The sequence below is a fragment of the Callithrix jacchus genome, chromosome 7 (assembly GCF_049354715.1).
Source record: "Callithrix jacchus isolate 240 chromosome 7, calJac240_pri, whole genome shotgun sequence".
Taxonomy (NCBI): Eukaryota; Metazoa; Chordata; class Mammalia; order Primates; family Cebidae; genus Callithrix; species Callithrix jacchus.
In genome coordinates, this window is record NC_133508.1 from 101,997,133 (window position 1) to 102,015,300 (window position 18,168).

The 18,168-nt window shown below is 38.8% G+C and overlaps 1 protein-coding gene across 4 annotated transcripts in view; it reads left to right on the plus strand.

Annotated features, from left to right (window-relative positions):
- RAVER2 (ribonucleoprotein, PTB binding 2) overlaps nucleotides 1-18,168 on the plus strand; it is a 117,605-nt gene that overhangs the window by 73,968 nt on the left and 25,469 nt on the right. The window contains exons 6-10 of one of the 4 annotated variants that reach the window (XM_009001401.5): nucleotides 5,955-6,040; nucleotides 8,324-8,428; nucleotides 8,895-9,009; nucleotides 11,113-11,381; nucleotides 16,475-16,586. In XM_009001401.5, the coding sequence (XP_008999649.4) occupies nucleotides 5,955-6,040; nucleotides 8,324-8,428; nucleotides 8,895-9,009; nucleotides 11,113-11,381; nucleotides 16,475-16,586 (687 nt within the window). The remainder of the gene's footprint in view (nucleotides 1-5,954; nucleotides 6,041-8,323; nucleotides 8,429-8,894; nucleotides 9,010-11,112; nucleotides 11,382-16,474; nucleotides 16,587-18,168) is intronic. The other 3 variants (XM_009001403.5, XM_009001402.5, XM_035251740.3) reach the window with 3 other exon arrangements.

Genomic DNA, 18,168 nt, shown 5'->3' on the forward strand with positions numbered 1-18,168 from the left:
ATAGTTTGAAATCGCGGTTTTGTTCGTCCCACTGGGTATCCCGAACGCTCTGTCCCTGCAGTCCCCTGGGCTGGCCTACTGTCCAAGTCTCGTTCAGTCTCAAGTCCAGCCCTCTCAAGTCTCAGGTTGCCGGTTCAACAGGGCACCTGGACAAGCGCGCCCTGTGGGGATTGCTGGGTAGGGCCGGCCGCCGCCGCCCCGGCTGCCGGCTTCGCCAGGCAGACTTACTGCCTGGCGTCCCGTGTCTTTTCTATACTTGGGAGTTTCCCCGTTCTGTGGGCAACAAAGATCAGTCTAAAAATGCAGCTCGGACTCACCTCTTTGCGGATTCAACGAGAGCTCCAATCCTGGGTTGTTCTCACAGCGCCATCTTGAGTCCTCTCCCCTCATTTCATTGTTTATCCAGTCAACATTCAAGAGCCAGTTGTTCAGTTTCCATGAAGCTGTGTGATTCTGAGTTAGTTTCTGAATTCTGAGTTCTAACTTGATTGCACTGTGGTCTGAGAGACTGTTTGTTATGATTTCCGTTCTTTTGCATTTGCTGAGGAGGGATTTACTTCCAATTATGTGGTCAATTTTAGAGTAGGTATGATGTGATGCTGAGAAGAATGTATATTCTGTGGATTTGGAGTGGAGAGTTCTGTAAATGTCTACTAGGTTTGCTTGGTCCGAGTCTGAGTTCAAGTTCTGGATATCCTTGTTAATTTTTTGTCTCGTTGATCTAATATTGACAGTGGGGTGTTAAAGTTTCCCACTATAATTGTGTGGGAGTCTAAAAATTAGCTGGGCATGGTGGTGCATGCCTGTAATCCCAGCTACTCAGGAGGCTGAGGTAGGAGAATTGCCTGAACCCAGGAGGCGGAGGTTGAGGTGAGCCAAGATTGCGCCATTGCACTCCAGCCTGGGTAACAAGAGCGAAACTCCATCTTAAAAAAAAAAAAAGAACTTGCTTTATGTATGTGGGTGCTCTTGTATTGGGTGCGTATATATTTAGGATTGTTAGCTCTTCTTGTTGCACTGATCCTCTTACCATTATATAATATCCTTCTTTGTCTCTTTTGATCTTTGTTGTTTTAAAGTCTATTTTATCCGAGATGAGAATTGCAACTCCTGCTTTTTTTTGCTCTCCATTTGCTTGGTAAATCTTCCTCCATCCCTTTATTTTGAGCCTTTGTGTATCCTTGCATGTGAGATGGGTTTCCTGGATACAGCACACCAATAGGTTTTGCTTTTTAGCCAATTTGACAGTCTGTGTCTTTTGATTTGGGCATTTAGCCCATTTACATTTAGGGTTAATATTGTTATCTGTGAATTTGATCCTACCATTTTGATTCTAGCTGGCTCTTTTGCCCATTAGTTTAGGCAGTTTCTTCATTGTGTCGATGCTCTTTACCATTTGGTACATTTTTGGAGTGGTTGGTACTGGTTTTTCCTTTCTATGTTTAGTGCTTCTGTCAGGAACTCTTGTAAAGCAGGCCTGCTGGTGATGAAATCTCTGAGTACTTGCTTGTTCACAAAGGATTTTGTTTCTCCTTTGCTTATGAAACTTAGTTTGGCTGGATATGAAATTATGGGTTTAAAGTTCTTTTCTTTAAGGATGTTGAATATTGGCCCCCCACTCTCTTCTGGCTTTTAGGGTTTCTGCTGAGAGATCCACTGTGAGTCTGATGGGCTTCCATATGTGGGTAATTTGACCTTTCTCTCTGGCTGCCCTTAGCATTTTCTCCTTCATTTCAACCCTGGTGAATCTGACGATTATGTGCCTTGGGGTTGCTCTTCTTGAGGAATATCTTTGTGGTGTTGTCTGTATTTCCTGGACTTGAATATTGGCCTGCCTTGCTAGGTTGGGGAAGTTTTCCTGGATAATATCCTGAAGAGTATTTTCCAGCTTGGATTCATTCTCTCTGTCACATTCAGGTACACCTATCAAATGTAGATTAGGTCTTTTCACATAGTCCCATATTTCTTGGAGATTCTTTTCATTTTGTTTTACTCTTTTTTCTCTAATATTGCCTTCTCATTTTATTTCATTGAGTTGATCTTCACCTCTGATATCGTTTTTTCTTCTTGGTCAGTTTGGATGTTGAAACTTGTATATGTTTCACGAAGTTCTCGTGTTGTTTTTTAGCTCCATCAGTTCACTTATCTTCCTCTCTAAGCTATTTATTCTTGTTAGCATTTCGTCAAACCTTTTTTCAAGTTCTTAGTTTCCTTGCATTGGGTTAAAACATGTTCTTTTAGCTCAGAGAAGTTTCTTATTACCCACCTTCTGAAGCCTGTTTCTGTCAATTCATCACACTCATTCTCCATCCAGCCTTGTTCCCTTGCTGGTGAGGAGTGATCCCTTGTCGGAGGATAGGCATTCTGGTTTTGGGTGTTTTCATCCTTTGTGTGCTAGTTTCTTCCCATATTTTTAGTTGTTGTCTTTCAGATGGGGTCTCTGAGTGAACGTCCAGGTTGTTGATGATTAAGTTATTTCTTTCTGTTCCTTAGTTTTCCTTCTAACAGTCAGGCCCCTCTGCTGTAGGACTGCTGAGGTCCACTCCTGCTTGCTTGGGTATCACCTGCAGTGGCTGCTGAACAGTAAGGGTTGCTGCTAGTTTCTTCTGCTATCTTTGTCCCAGAAGGATACCTGCCAGATATCAGTGTGAGCTCTCCTTTATGAAGTGACTCTTTGGATATATGGGGGTCAGGGAGCTGCTTGAGGAGACAGTCTGTCCTTTATAGGAGCTCAAGTGCTGACCTGTGAGCTCCATTGTCCTATTCAGAGCTCCTGAGCAGGTACGTTTAAGTCTGCTTCAGCAGAACTCATAACCGCATTTTTCCCCCCAGGTGCTCTGTCCCAGGGAGTTAGGGATTTATTTATAAGTTTCTGTTGTGCTGCTGCCTTTTTTCAGGGCTGCCCTGCCCAGCGAGGAGGCAGCCTAGTCACAGTCTGCCTGTAGAGGCTTTGCTGAGCTGCTGTGAGCTCTGCCCAGCTGCCATGTGAAGTTCCCTGCTTCCTATTTATAGGGGTATAGTTAGAACTGCCTTGGCAATGGCAGCCCACCTCTGTAAGGACGTGCTGCCTCAGTAAAGGGGGGCTGCCTCAGCAATGGTGGACTACTTCAGTAGTGGTGGACTGCCTCAATAACAGCGAACGCCCCTCCCCCACAGAGCTGGACCTTCCCGGGTTCAGCTGTGCTTGCTGTGAAACTCTCAATCCAGAGCATTTCAGATTGCTGCTTTTTGTGGGGTTGGGACTGGCTGAGCCTGATCACCTGGCTCCCTGCCTCAGACTCCTGTTTTGTTTTTTGTTTTCAGTTGAACAGGCGACTATGTCTCCCAGGCATCCCAGTCACCAGTTGAAACAGCACCCAGATTTGTGTGATTTCTTGTGGGTAGGCCCTCTCTGCTGGCTGAAACAGCTGCTGGAAACTCGTGGTGCTTTTTCACCAGGAGTCTCTTGGCCTAGCTCCCTGTTTCAGCCCCCTTTTTTTCAGCTGAATTGGCGACTCTGTCTCCCAGGCGTTTCAGTCACCAATTGATAAGGCGCCTAGATTTGTGTGAGATTTTGTGCAGAAACCTACTGTGCTGGCTGAAACAGCCTCACTAGGGGCTCGTGGCACTTTTTTGCCCAGGAGTCTCCTGGCCTGGCTCCCTGTTTCAGTCCCCTTTTTTTTCGGTTGAATGGGCAACTCTGTCTCCCAGGTGTTCCAGTCGCCTGTTGAAAGGGCGTCCAGCTGTGACCCCCTGTGCAGGCTGAAACAGCCGTGCTGGAGATTCATGGTGCTTTTTCACCTGGGAATCTCCTGGCCAGGCTCCCTGTTTCAATCTCTTTTTTTATCAGTTGAATGGGCAACTCTGTCTCCCAGGCATTCCAGTCGCCTGTTGAAAAGGTGCTGGGATCTCTGTGATTTCCCATGCGGCAACCCACCACGTGGGCTGAAACAGCCGGGTGGGGATTCCTGGTGCTTTTTTGCCTGGGAATCTCCTGGCCTGGTTCCCAGTTTCAGTGCCCTTTTTATCAGTTGAAGGGGCCACTCTGCCTCCCAGGAGCTCCAATTGCCAGCTAAAATGGTGCCCAGACCTGTGTATTTTGAACGGAGACCTGCTGCACTGGTGACCCATGGGGCTTCTCCACCTGGGAATCTCCTGGTCTGTGGGCAATAAAAATCCATCTGGAACTGTGGCGTCCACTCACCCTCTGCACTTTCATGGGAGCTGCAATCCTGAGCTGCTCCTAATAGGCCATCTTGGATCCTCTGTCTCCTAGCTAGCTTCTTTATTGCAGTCTGTTTTATTAGCAAGGCCTTTATGACCTGTACGTTGCTCTAACTTCCTGTCCCATCCTGTGACTTAGAATGCTTAACTTACTGGGAATGCTCAGCAGGTCTCAGCCTTATTTTACCTAGCTTCTATTCAAGATGGAGGCACTCTGGTTCACACACCTTGGACACATCCCCCTCCCTTTTGTAAGAGAACCCTTAATCCTAAGGATTGTAAAGGGATGAAGATCCATCTTCTATAACTTCTTGAGAGCTGAATAGGGACTATGATATTCTGCCAATTAGGGTCTCTCATATTCAGAGTAGAGAGGAGCTCAGTTAGAAAGTATCAGTATATTGAGGGCCATTCGTAACCCTTGAGTTCCAACAAAAGGTGATATCTGGAAGATTAATAAATGTTTGATTTAAGAAAACATTCAGGGCTGGGTACAGTGGCTCACACCTGTAATCCCAGCATTTTGGGAGGCTGAGGCAGGCGGATCTTGAGGTCAGGAGTTCAAGACCAGCCTGGCCAATATGGTGAAACCCTGTCTCTATACAAATAAAAAAATTAGCTGGGTGTGTTAGCGTGCGCCTACCCAGCTACTTGGGAGGCTGAGGCAGAATAATCGCTTGAACCCTGGAGGTGGAGGTTGCAGAGTAAGCTGAGATCATGCCACTCCACTCCAGCCTGAGTGACAGAGCATGACTCTATCCTCAATTTCTTTCTTAAAAAGAGAGAAAACATTGAGTAAGCTTAACCTACATTTCTACACAAAGAGTATAACAGCAATATATTCCACAACAGTAGAGCAAAATAAGCAATATTATCCCAAGTAAACTAAATCAAAAGGCTTTCCATGAACTGGGCAACTGTTGGAAACCAAGCTGATAGGGGGTTGCTAGCTGATTCCACTACATGTCCAGGATTAGAATATTGATCCAGACTTTTGCATTAACCATTCCTCTTGTTTCTTCTCAGCAACAGCCAGATTACTGGTTGGTTCACAGGAATAAGCAGAGTTAGTCTAAATTACAGAAAAAAAAAAAAAACAAACAACTGATGAGACTAGAATTATATAACAGATGTACTACCATAGTTCTTGAAACATAATTTTTTTCTCTCTCCAGCTTTCCATTCTGAAAGCATCCCTTGTGAAATGTACTCTGACATTTAGACTCTTAGACTTGATTATGAGTATTGTTACCATTTATTCCTTTTATCTCTGTGTACAATTTTGCAGTTTCTTTTAATTTTATTATGTAAATATTTTTGTGTACATGTATTGTCTTCTCAGTTGGATTTTGTGTAAGCTTTTTAAGAACAAGGATTCTATCTTGTCCCCTACTCCTACCCTCTGCCAAAAATCCCTGAAATAACTAAAAAAAGCTGAGTAACATGAATTCAGTGAGTATTGTGCTTATTAAAAGGTGGACATATTTTGTTGCACTAAATTCTAGAGAAGATTAAGCCTAGGTGTGGAATTTTACAATTATGACAGAAGGCTTTTGAATTTTAAAACAAATTCCAGGGTTGAATCTCAGGGAAAGATACCTATCACTTTTGACGAATGACAAGGTCACTGTATCATTGAACTTTCAGTGGATTTGTTAATAGTTTAAGAAATATTCATTTACCCTTTTGAAGCTTGTTTTTTAAAATTTTTAATTCCATATATAAAAGTTTTTACTTTTATTTTCTCAAAGCAGCTCTTGGAACACCTCACAGCTTGCCACATCTGATGAATCCATCTATCTCTCCCGCATTTTTACATTTGAATAAAGCACATCAGGTAGGTAGATAACATTGAGTACTGAAGCATTAAATATTTGGGCTGGGCCTGGTGGCACACACCTGTAATCTCAGCACTTTGGGAGGCCAAGGTGAGCAGATCACAAGGTCAAGAGATTGAGACCATCCTAGCCAATATGGTGAAACCTCATCTCTACTAACAATACAAAAGTTAGCTCGGCATGGTCCCGCAAACCTGTAGATCCAGCTACTCAGGAGGCTGAGACAGTAGAATCTCTTGAACCCAGGGCGGGGTGGGCAGCATGGCAGAGATTGCAGTGGGCTGATTGTGTCACTGCACTTCAGCCTGGGCAACAGAGTGAGACTCTGTTGTCTAAAAAAAAAATTGGAGTGAATATTTTGTTTGTTCTTAACACTTAAAGTTCTCAAGAAATTAAATGAGTCTTTTGCTTTTAAAGAAAATCTTTAATAAATATAGCTATGTAAAATCATAATGAGTACATCAAATTCAGTTAAGCTAATCAAAGCAGTTTAATTATATACCACAATAAGTATTATTGATTCCAATTTGTATGGCATTAAGAAGGAAAGTGTTACATTTTTTCTAGATAATAAATCAGTTGTTCAAAACAGAGCTTCTTATGTGGTCTTAACTCAAAAAAATCTTTCTAGAAAGAAAATATAAATGAACAGTAATGCTTAATTCTTAAAATTTAATGAATATTATAAAAAAAACCCTGTGAGAATAGAGTATATGGTTCCTACCTTTTTAGATAAGTATTTTAAATGTGTGTTTATAGATTTAAATATCCATAATATTAGAGGTAAACATTACTCATTAATTTCAGGTGCTGTTTAAGAATATAGAATCATAATTGCAAATCAAACAATATGTAATAGATGTTTAATGTAAGTTGAATGAATGAATGTCTGGTCCTAAATCCAGCTTTTATTTTTCATCTTTAGAATTTAACACAGGACTTGGTGATACATTATAGAGTTTTTATTCATTCATTCACTCAATGTATTTTCAGTATCTGACATATGTGTATTAGATGTTGTGGTCATCATTGAGGCTATGATGTGGAATGTGACATTTCAAGTCTATGTTATTATATAATTTCAAACAGTAGGGAAAACATATTAAACAGTTAATTACATTCAGGAGTGAAGAGTGATATGAGAGGGTAAGTTCAGAGTATTGATAATATTCACTGTGTTTTAAGAGAAAGACAAAAATGCTGATTGTGTATTTAAGGCCCATACATTTGAGCTGGCCCCTCCTGCCTCTCAACTCAGTGCACATCACTGTCTCACTACAACAGTCTGGCTTTGGTCCTCGAAGGACCTTGTTTTCTCTTCCTTTGGTCTTTGCTTCTGCTGCTCCTCCTTCCTGGAATACTTCCACCCCATCATCACCTAATTCTCCCAAGATTTCAACTACAGCCTTCAGATCACAGTACAGGAATTAGTTCCTCCAAAAAAACCTTCCTTGAATCTTCCAGGCTAAATAAAATTCCTTCACTATTCTCATAGCCCCCTGTATTTTTCCTTCATGTGATCACCATGTGTAATCATACGTTTTTTGATTAACTAATGGCTCCCTTCCTTAGGGAATTTTAAGATCTATGAGGGCAGATCTTATTGTATTTCTCACTAAGTAGCACAGTGCCTGGCACATAGAAAGTGCTCAATATATCGGGCCAGGCACAGTGGCTCACACCTGTAATCCCAGCACTTTTGGAGGCCGAGGTGGGTGGATCACGAGGTCAACAGATCGAGACCATCCTGGTCAACATGGTGAAACCCTGTCTCTACTAAAAATACAAAAAATTAGCTGAGCATGGTGGCGCGTGCCTGTAATCCCAGCTACTCGGGAGGCTGAGGCAGGAGAATTGCCTGAACCCAGGAGGCGGAGGTTGCGGTGAGCCGAGATTGTGCCATTGCACTCCAGACTGGGTAACAAGAGCGAAACTCCGTCTCAAAAAAGAAAAAAGGGCTCAATAAATCTTTGTTGAATGATTAAGTGAATAAATAAATGAATGAATGAATAGAATGTCACTGTCATTGAAACCAAAAAGGGGTGAGAGGCGGGGAAGAAGGGTGAAAGAATATAGAATTTATTTCATGACTGCATGGCCCCTTTTTGTATACTATTAACAGAAATAATTAGCTTTGCCTGATAAGTTGGAAAGTGAAATATTGTGTTTAGAAGCAATTACTTTTACTCAGATCGACTGGAGAATTGAATTTTAAAATGAATTGGGTTATACAACAAGTAGCTTTTCAAGACTAAACTAACAATGCTTTATCATTTTCACAGAGCTCAGTTATGGGTAATACTTCTAATTTATTCCTTCAGAATCTTTCTCATATACCACTGGCACAACAGCAATTAATGAAGTTTGAGAATATTCATACTAATAATGTAAGTATGGTATCATTTTTTTCTCTTAAAATCAGTTCATTTCTGGCCGGGCACGGTGGCTCATGCCTGTAATCCCAGCACTTTGGGAGGCCGAGGCGGGTGGATCACGAGGTCAAAAGATCAAGACCATCCTGGTCAACATGGTGAAACCCCGTCTCTACTAAAAACACAAAAAATTAGCTGGACATGGTGGCACATGCCTGTAATCCCAGCTACTCAGGAGACTGAGGCAGGAGAATTGCCTGAACCCAGGAGGCGGAGGTTGCGGTGAGCCGAGATTGCGCCATTGCACTCCAGCCTGGGTAACAAGAGCGAAACTTCGTCTCAAAAAAAAAAAAATCAGTTTATTTCTTTTCTAGAATCAGGCTGTGGATCAGGTTGTTTACAAATGTTCACATGTGTAGCTTTTTTAAGGTTATATCTTATGGCCATGGGCAAAATCTTACTTTTTTTTCTTCTTTTGTAGAAACCAGGCTTACTTGGAGAGCCCCCAGCTGTGGTACTTCAGACTGCACTAGGGATAGGGTCAGTGCTTCCATTGAAAAAGGAGTTGGGACATCATCATGGAGAAGCACATAAAAGTAAATGATGTGTATTTACTGAGAAGTCAGTAAACAGTCAGGTTTGAGATTTAAAGATAGTTTACCAATGTTCTACTTTTATTTACAGGGAGGTCAAATTTGAGTTTTATTTAGTTGTTTAAAATTTTGAGAACCGTCTTGGCTTTTCTGTTTTTAATATGGGTAAGTTACTGATGGACTTGCTTCCGTGCTAAGATAAGACTTTCCCTGTTGGATATTCTTTAATATTTTATGCAGGTTCTTAGCAGTTCAAGGTAAAGACACAGATCCATTTGAGACTGATATGCTGCTCACTGGGCTGACAGCACATACGGATCCATTTAATTGTTGCCTGGATAAGAAACCCTTCACTTTTGTTTTTAAAAATCTAGTATTTATTAATTTAAAGTTTGATTATTTGTATTATTTAAAAAATATAACCTCTAAATCAGTAGTCAAAGAAAACTAATCTGTATATTATGTGCTTCTAAAAACATGGCAAACAAAAAGTGTTTTGGTACGAAAACAGGAGGAGGGTGTTATACTAAGCCTTCTTATTTGAATGTCATTTTGAAAGGCATTTTCAGTTTGAAGCTTAGTTGAAATTTGCTTAGAAGTGTGCATGCTGAGTAAAAACAGAAGGGCCACCAGTAATTAAAAAAAAAAAAAGTCAATTAAATACGAGTAGCTTACTGAACCTTTTGTCCAGTGGTCAAATAACTTAGTTCTGACTGTTGAAATTGACTGGACTGAAGTTAAGCCAGTAAAGAAATTTTGTGACATGATGGGGTATGTCTTTCCAAAAAATTAAATTTTCTATGTCTAAAAGCTTATTTAAATGTGTATTATTTGTGTTAGATTAAATAATAAACTATTTGCTTTAGTATATGCTGCTTTAAGAACACTGAAAAGTCAGTGTCCAAATAACTATATTGTTAAAACTTAGGGGAACCAAAGTATCCATCTCTAAATGAATATTACTAAAAATAATTGAAGAAATTTGTTTAGTAAATTTGTAAGATGGTAAATCTGACTTAGTTGTCAATTAGCTTTTTCCATTTAATTTTGACCTATGAATTTTTTAAAAAGTGGTATAGTTCAGAATTTTCCTATTAAAACTTTTATTTGCCAGCCTGGGCAACATGACAAAACCCCGCCTCTACTGAAATACAAAAAAATTAGCCAGGCATGGTGGCACATGCCTGTGGTCCCAGCTACTCAGGAGGCTGAGGTGGGAGAATCACCTAAGCCTAGGAAGTCGAGGCTGCAGTGAGCCATGATTGTGCCACTGCATGCCAGCCTTGGCAATGGGAGTGAGACCCTGACTCAAAAATAAACCAAAAAAAACCCTTTTATTTATTCCAGAATTTCTTGTTATTTTCTATAAATAAAAACATAAAACTTTCGTGTATTAAATATAGTATTTATTTTTAAATGTGGATTTAAAAAAAGAAACCAGTGATATTCTGATAAGTGTTTAACAGTCGTCTCTCTAGATTGAAAAAAGGTCTTGATTTGTAGCATTTGTGCATTTCTACATGTGAATACTCTGTGACTGATTTCAAGTTTTCAGTATGACAACACTGAACTTGATAGCTGTGATATAATATGTATTATTAGCTCTTATGAGCTGATGGAAGTCAGCTAACCAAATTTATTATTGGATTTAATCAAACTTTATTGAATTTTAATTTCAGATAACTTTTTAAACTTAAAATTTAATTATTTCCTTGAGTTACGGAAGCAGTTAAATTGCAATGACTAGGCATTTAAAAAAGCACTAATATATCTTAAATGCCAAAAATTACACAAACTTTGCTCTCAACTTTAACAATAGGTAATTAAAAATTATATGTAGAATTTTAAAACTTAAAAATGTTATATCATTGAGGTTACCCTGAAAATTGCTGAAAATAAGAGCATCATTACCATTGTAGGTAGGTTTTTGTTTTTTTTCCATAAAGGAAACTTCTAATTAACAACTCTAACCTTACCTTTTGCTGTTATCTAACAGGTACAGAATTGGTTTCTCTGCATTTTGCTCATAACTTAACAAAATCAAAAGGACTATTGTGAATAAATATTTTCTAACTAAAAGCTTTTTGCATTTGTGGTTTGCTACAGCAACTAGCCTGATTCCAACTCAAACAACGATAACAGCTGGAATGGGCATGTTACCATTCTTTGCAAATCAGCACATTGCTGGACAGGCTGGGCCAGGGCACAGTAATACTCAGGAGAAACAGCCAGCCATGGTAGGAATGGCAGAAGGAAATTTCTCAGGGTCGCAGCCTTATCTTCAGAGCTTTCCAAACCTTGCTGCTGGAAGCTTGCATGCGGGACACCATAAACAGCAGCAAAGCCAGCCAAAAGGCACAGAGATAAGTTCAGGGGTAAGAAAACAGTGTGTGCACACAGATGTGTAAATATATTTGTGTAAAATGAGTTATGTCTCATAAATAATTTAAATGTGGATTCTTTATTCCTTGTAAGAACAAAATAATGTTATTTATAAGGCTAAGTACATAGTAATGCTGTTCTTTAAAATATACTTTTTTCTAAAATATGTATTCTATAGCCAATCAAAGTATTTTAATATTTAAAGGCAGAACCAATTTTATCTGAAAAATATTAAAACCAGCTGTTAAGCTCTGATTTGTTCAAATGAATCTGGTCTTTCTTTTAATTCTGGAAGTTTTTACCCAATCATTGTATTGATTTATATACCACTGATATTTGTAAATGTTATAATAAGTAGGTTGACTAAAGTACATCTAATTTTTATTATATTTTTACCCTAAAATACTTTGGTTCGTAAGTGGTATAAAACTTAGGCATAAGTAGTTTGTAAGGAGAAAAACTGATGTAGTTTCTTGTATTCAGAAGTCAAAATAATAGTACTGAATTTGTAAGACACTTTAGTGTTACCTAGTCATAACAAGAGGTATGACTAGAATGCACTGCAATTGTACTTTGAGAAAGCTAAGGCAATTCTTTTGGTTTTTTTTGAGACCGAGTTTCACTCTGTCACCCAGGCTGGAGTGCAGCAGCGCGACCTTGGCTCACTGCAACCTCTGCCTCCTGGGTTTAAGTGGTTCCCTGCCACCCTCCCAAGTAGCTGGAATTACATGTGCATGCCATCACCATGCCCGGCTAATTTTTGTATTTTTAGTAGAGATGAGGTTTCACCATGTTGGCCAGGCTGGCCTCGAACTCCTGAGCTCAGGTGATCTGCCCACCTCGGCCTCCCAAAGTGCTGGTGTTACCAGTGTGAGCCACTGCACGCAAGTGGCAATTCTTTATAGAATGAATTTTAAAAATTTATCTGCAGTATTCATTTCTTGGGTTACTGAGGGAAATTACACAAATAAAATTCATATATGAATACTTCGTATCTCTTTGCAATCTTTAATTCATTGAAAGCATCATGAGTCTTTAGAAGAACTGTGATTCACATAATGGGCAAATGAGCCTGTCTACAAGAGGACAGCCAAAATGGGGGCAGGTTCTGGAAAATGAGTCCTGTGAAGAATAATTCAGGGGAAATGAATATATGGAACCTGGAAAGGGACAACCAAACATAGACATTGTTAAACCTATTCAAAGAGTAGTCATACGGTATTGCTTGTACCTCCAGTGAGCAGAACTAGCTATTAACTATAACATACAATAAAGCAGATTTAGGCTTAATATAAGAAAGAACAATTCAAGCTTTTAAGCAAAGAGAAAGTTTAACTGTTTCACAGAGACGTGAATGCCATATCACCAAAAGCAATTAAGCAGATCCCAGGCGAGCATCTGTAAAGGATGTTGTGTTAATAGAAATTATTCCTCTTTCTGTCAGTAGGAGTTGCACCAGGTAACCTCAGTGTTTTCTAATCATGAGATTTTAGACTTGGCTGAAAAAATTTGCTTTAGATGGTTAGACCTGCATCTTTAATATTGTGTTGACCAATAAGTCTTAAGTCTACCTTTTTGTTTCCAGAATCACCTCTAGTGCTAAAAAAAAAAAAAAAAAAAAGGAGAGATTTGGACTCCAACTCCACAACCTTTGAGAATTTTATTCAGGAAGACAGGCATGGCACTCACAGTTTCTGTTTACTGTGGTAAAATATGCATAACATAAAATTTGCCGTTTTAAGCATGTTTAAGTGTAGAGTGCTGTGGGATTAAGTACATTCACATTGTTGTGCAACATTGTTGCTCTTCATCTCCAAAACCTTTTCATCATCTCATACTGAAACCTGTACCCATTAAATAATAACTCTTCATTTCCCCCTTCCACTAGCCCAGGTAACCACTGTTTCTACTTTTTGTCTTTATGAATTTGGCTATTCTAGGTACCTAGGTGACAAAATACGTGTCCATTTGTCCTTCTCTGTGTGGCTTACTTCACTTGGCATAATGTTTTCAAGGATCATCCATGTTGTAGCATGTATCTGAATTTCCTTCTTTTCTATGGCCTAATAATATTCCATTGCGCACATATGCCATGTTTTAATTCAGCCATCCATGGATGTGTGGGTTGTTTCTACCTTTTGTTTATTGTAAATAATGCTGCTGTGAACATCAGTATCTGAGTCCCTGCTTTCAGTTCTTTGGGGGTATATACCCAGAATTGGAATTTCTGGATTATATCATAATGCATGTGTAATTTTTGCTGGAACTGTCATCCTATTTTCCACAGCAGCTGCACCATTTTACATTCCCGCCAGCAGTGCACAGGGATTCTCATTTTCCAATATCCTCGCCAACAGTTGTTTCTGTTTTAGCTGTCTGTAACAAAAATACTATAGACTGGGTGGTTTAGACAACAAACATTTGTTTCTCACAGTTTGAGAGGCTGGGAATTCTAAGAGAAGGTGCCAGCAAATTCAGCATCTGATGAGGATACTGTTCCTGGTTTGCAGATGACTGTCTCTTCATTCCATTTTTACATGGTACACAGCTGGAGCAAGCCCTTTCATGTCTCTTCTTATAAGAGCACTGATCCCACTCTTGAGGGCTCTACTTTCATGACCTCATTACCCCCCAAAGGCCTCACCTTCTAAGACCATCCTATTGAGGCTTAGGATTTCAACATACGAATTCTGGGGAGACAAGCATTCAGTTCATAGTCACAGCCAGCCTAATAGGTGTGAGGTGGTATCTCGTTGTGGTTTTGATTTGCATTTCCCTAATGATTAGTGATGTTGAGTATTTTTGTGTGTGCTTATTGGTCATCTGTATATTTTCTTTGGAGAAATGTCTATTAAAGTTTTTGCCCATTTTAAATCAGGTTCATTTTTGTTGTCATTGTTTAGTTTTTAGGAGTTTTCTATATACAGTTGACCCTAGAACAACACGGATTTTAACTGCACAGGTCCACTTATACTTGGGTATTTTCCAATAAATATAGTGGAAGATTTTTTGGAAATTTGAAAAAAATCACAAATGAACCCCATAGCCTAGAAATATTGAAAATGATATGTATGTCACAAATGCATAAAATATATGTAGATATTAGTTTATTTTTTAATTTACTACGATAACATACACACAAACCTAATATTAAAAAGTTAAAATTTGGCCGGGCGCAGTGGCTGATGCCTGTAATCCCAGCACTTTGGGAGGCTGAGGCGGGTGAACCACAAGGTCAGGAGTTCAAGACCAGCCTTGCCAATATGGTGAAACCCTATCTCTACTAAAAATACAAAAATTAGCTGGGTGTGGTGGCACACACCTGTAGTCCCAGCTGCTCAAGAATCGCTTGAACCCAGGAAGCAGAGGTTGCAGTGAGCTGAGATGGCACCACTGCACTCCAGACTGGGTGACAAAGCAAGAATCCGTCTCAAAAAAAAAAAAAGGTAAAATTTGTCAAAAGTAACATACATACTTACAGACCATAAATGGCACCATTTGCAGTCAAGTGAAACGTAAACCAACATAAAGATGCAGCATCAAATCATAACTGCAATATATACTGCAGTATTAACTGTAGTATATACTGTACTACTGTGATAATTTTGTAGCTACCTCCTGTTCCTATTGCAGTGAGCTCAAGTGTCGAGAGTAGCCATTTAAAATGCTATGTGTTGCTAATCATCTCCATGTATGCCATTCATCTCTCCAGTAAATTAATTATTGCGGTAAAAAGTGATGTCTGATAATGCTTGCATATTTTTCATCATGTTTAGTGCAATACCACAAACCTTGAATAACATCCTGGAATCTGTACAAAATGCCACTAGTGATACTAGAAGTGCTCAAGAAGCAGTGTCATGACATCATAAGAAAAAGTCAAATTGCTTGACTGTACCACAGATTGAGGTCTGCAGCTGCTGTTGTCCAGCATTTCAGACAGATCCATCTTGTAAACAGAAGACATAATTATTCATCTTGATAAACACTATAATACTGTAAATGTATTTTCTCTTCTTTATGGTTTTCTCATTTTCTTTTCTCCACCTTTATTGTAAAAATACAGTATATAATACATGTAACATACAAACTGTGTATTGATTGTTTGCTATTGGTAAGCTATGAGTAGTTCATTTTTTGGGTAGTTAAGGGTTATACAGATTTTCCACTGTGTAGTGGGTTGGCATCCCTAACCCCCATGTTGTTTCAAGGGTCAACTGTACTAGAATCGTTACACCTAACTAATTACATAAAAATATACTGATACACATTTTCAAGAAATGTGTGTTTCTAGCACTATCTAAATGTGGAGTTGGAGTGTATTAAACTCATTAATTTTGTTTGATATTATTTTTAGTACCAGAGGTTAAAAACTTTGCTTTTGTTATTTGGTCATAAAATATAAAATAAAAATCTAAATAAAAATATTGATAACAGGCCGGGCATGATGGCTCATGCCTGTAATCCCAGCACTTTGGGAGTCCAAGGCAAGGGTATCATGAAGGTCAGGAGTTTGAGACCAGCCTGGCCAACATGGTGAAACCCCATCTCTACTAAAAATACAAAAAAATTAGCCAGGCATGGTGTTGTGTGTCTGTAATCCTAGCTACTCAGGAGGCTGAGGCAGGAGAATTCCTTGAACCTGGGAGGTGGAGGTTTCAGTGAGCCAAGATTGCACCATTACACTCCAGCCTGGGCAATAGAGTGAGTCTCCATCTCATATATATATATATACACATACACACACACACACACATATACACATAAATATATATATTAGTATTTCTGGAAAAGAGATATGGAATTTGATTTTTCTTGTGAAGATGAATTCCTTCCTGATTCAAGTGAGAATGTTGTACAAGATGTCCTTTCATTCTCTTTTAGTTCTGAAGTTCTATGGCTCTAGCATAGTTTTTAAAAAACCTATTTGAACAACTAATAGCAGGTGAAATATGATAATTTTAGTCAACATCCTTAAATATTTTGTAAGTACACTAGATGTATTGAAAATAAGTATTTCTATATTCTTCACTTTTATTTTCAGGTACCTCTCAGTAAGTACCCCCTGCTTGTTTTTGTTAAATAGGCTGCCTCTAAGAATCAGACTTCACTCTTGGGAGAACCACCAAAAGAAATTCGGCTCAGTAAAAATCCATACTTGAATTTGGCAAGTGTGTTGCCCAGCATGTGCTTATCATGTAAGTGGGGGCTCAGTATTCTTGTTGTGGAGTTTTATCGAATACTTTTTATAGTAAGTTTTACTTTAATTTTTGACTTAGTGGAAGCAAATAATACCTATTGACCAAGTTAAAGCCTACATTATTCTTTAAATTGAAAGAATAATTAAAACTAAGACACTAAAAATACATGATATTTTATTTAAGGAAAACATCACAACTCATATACAATCATTTTTCTTAACCAGAAGTTTAAACCTATAAGTAATCCAATATATCTTGAGTATTTGGATACTCCCAAAATGTATGCGTTACCAGTAATTGATGGGAGTTGAATTCTCACTTGCTTTTTGGAGGACCCCCCTCAAGCCTTCAATTACTGTAAATCAACTATTCATTCAAATACTGTTTTAAGAGAAAATCACAAAGGCGATGTGCTCCAGGCACAAGGGTGTTCACTGCAACATTGATTGTAAATAGTGGAAAACTGGAAAATACTTAATAATTGTTAATAGGGGAATGCTTAAATAGTTTATCATAAAATTGAATACTGCGCAACTGTTTTTTTAATATTTGAGGGATATCTATGTATACGGATATAACATGAACTCTAAAGCATATTTTGGCAAATATACACATAAAATGATTCCATTTATGTTTAAGTTATATATCCTTACATCTATATACTTGAGTGTGTAAATGCATGAAGTAAAACTGAAAAAGTAAATGCTAAACTATTTCCTCTGGGAAGAATAGTATTATATGAAAAGAGGTGAAAGATGGATTTCATTTTTAATATACATCCTCTGTATTTTATGAAATATCCTTGAAACCAAACGTTAATTTGTAATTTTTTTGAGCTGGAAAAAAATGTAAATGCACTTCTAGTATACCTGTTATGTATTAATCTGGTCTAAAAGTTGATGGTGATAATTATCGCATTAATAAGTGATTAGTTTACATTTTGTATGCCTTGTTTTAGAGAACACATACACACACACATATTTTGTTTTGTTTTTTTTTTGTTTTGTTTTGTTTTTTGAGACAAGGTCTCACTCTGTCTCCCAGGCAGGAGTGCTGTGGTGTGATCTTGGCTTACTACAGCCTCCGCCTCCAAGTGATCCTCCTGCCTCAGCCTCCTGAGTAGCTGGGACTACAGGCATGTGTCACCATGTCCAGCTTATTATTATTATTTTTTTGTGTGAGACAGAGTCTTGCTCTGTCACCCAGGCAGTGCAGTGGCTCCATCTCTGCTCACTGCAACCTCGGCCTCCTGGGTTTAAGCAATTCTTATGTCTCAGCCTCCCAAGTAGCTGGGATTACACTCATGTACCACCATTCCTGGCTAGTTTTTCTATTTTTAGTATTTTTTGTACAGATGGGGTTTCACCAAGCCAGTCTTGAACTCCTGGGCTCAAGTGATCCTCCCACTGTAGCCTCTCAAAGTGCTGGAATTACAGGCATGAGCCACTGTGCCCAGCCAGACATGTATGTTTTTTAACCTTTCCACCAAAATTATTTACCCATAGAACAAGTGTCCATTTTAAGTTGTTTCAAATGAATGAGACAGTATCATATACTGTATTTTCCCAGGGGGAAAATA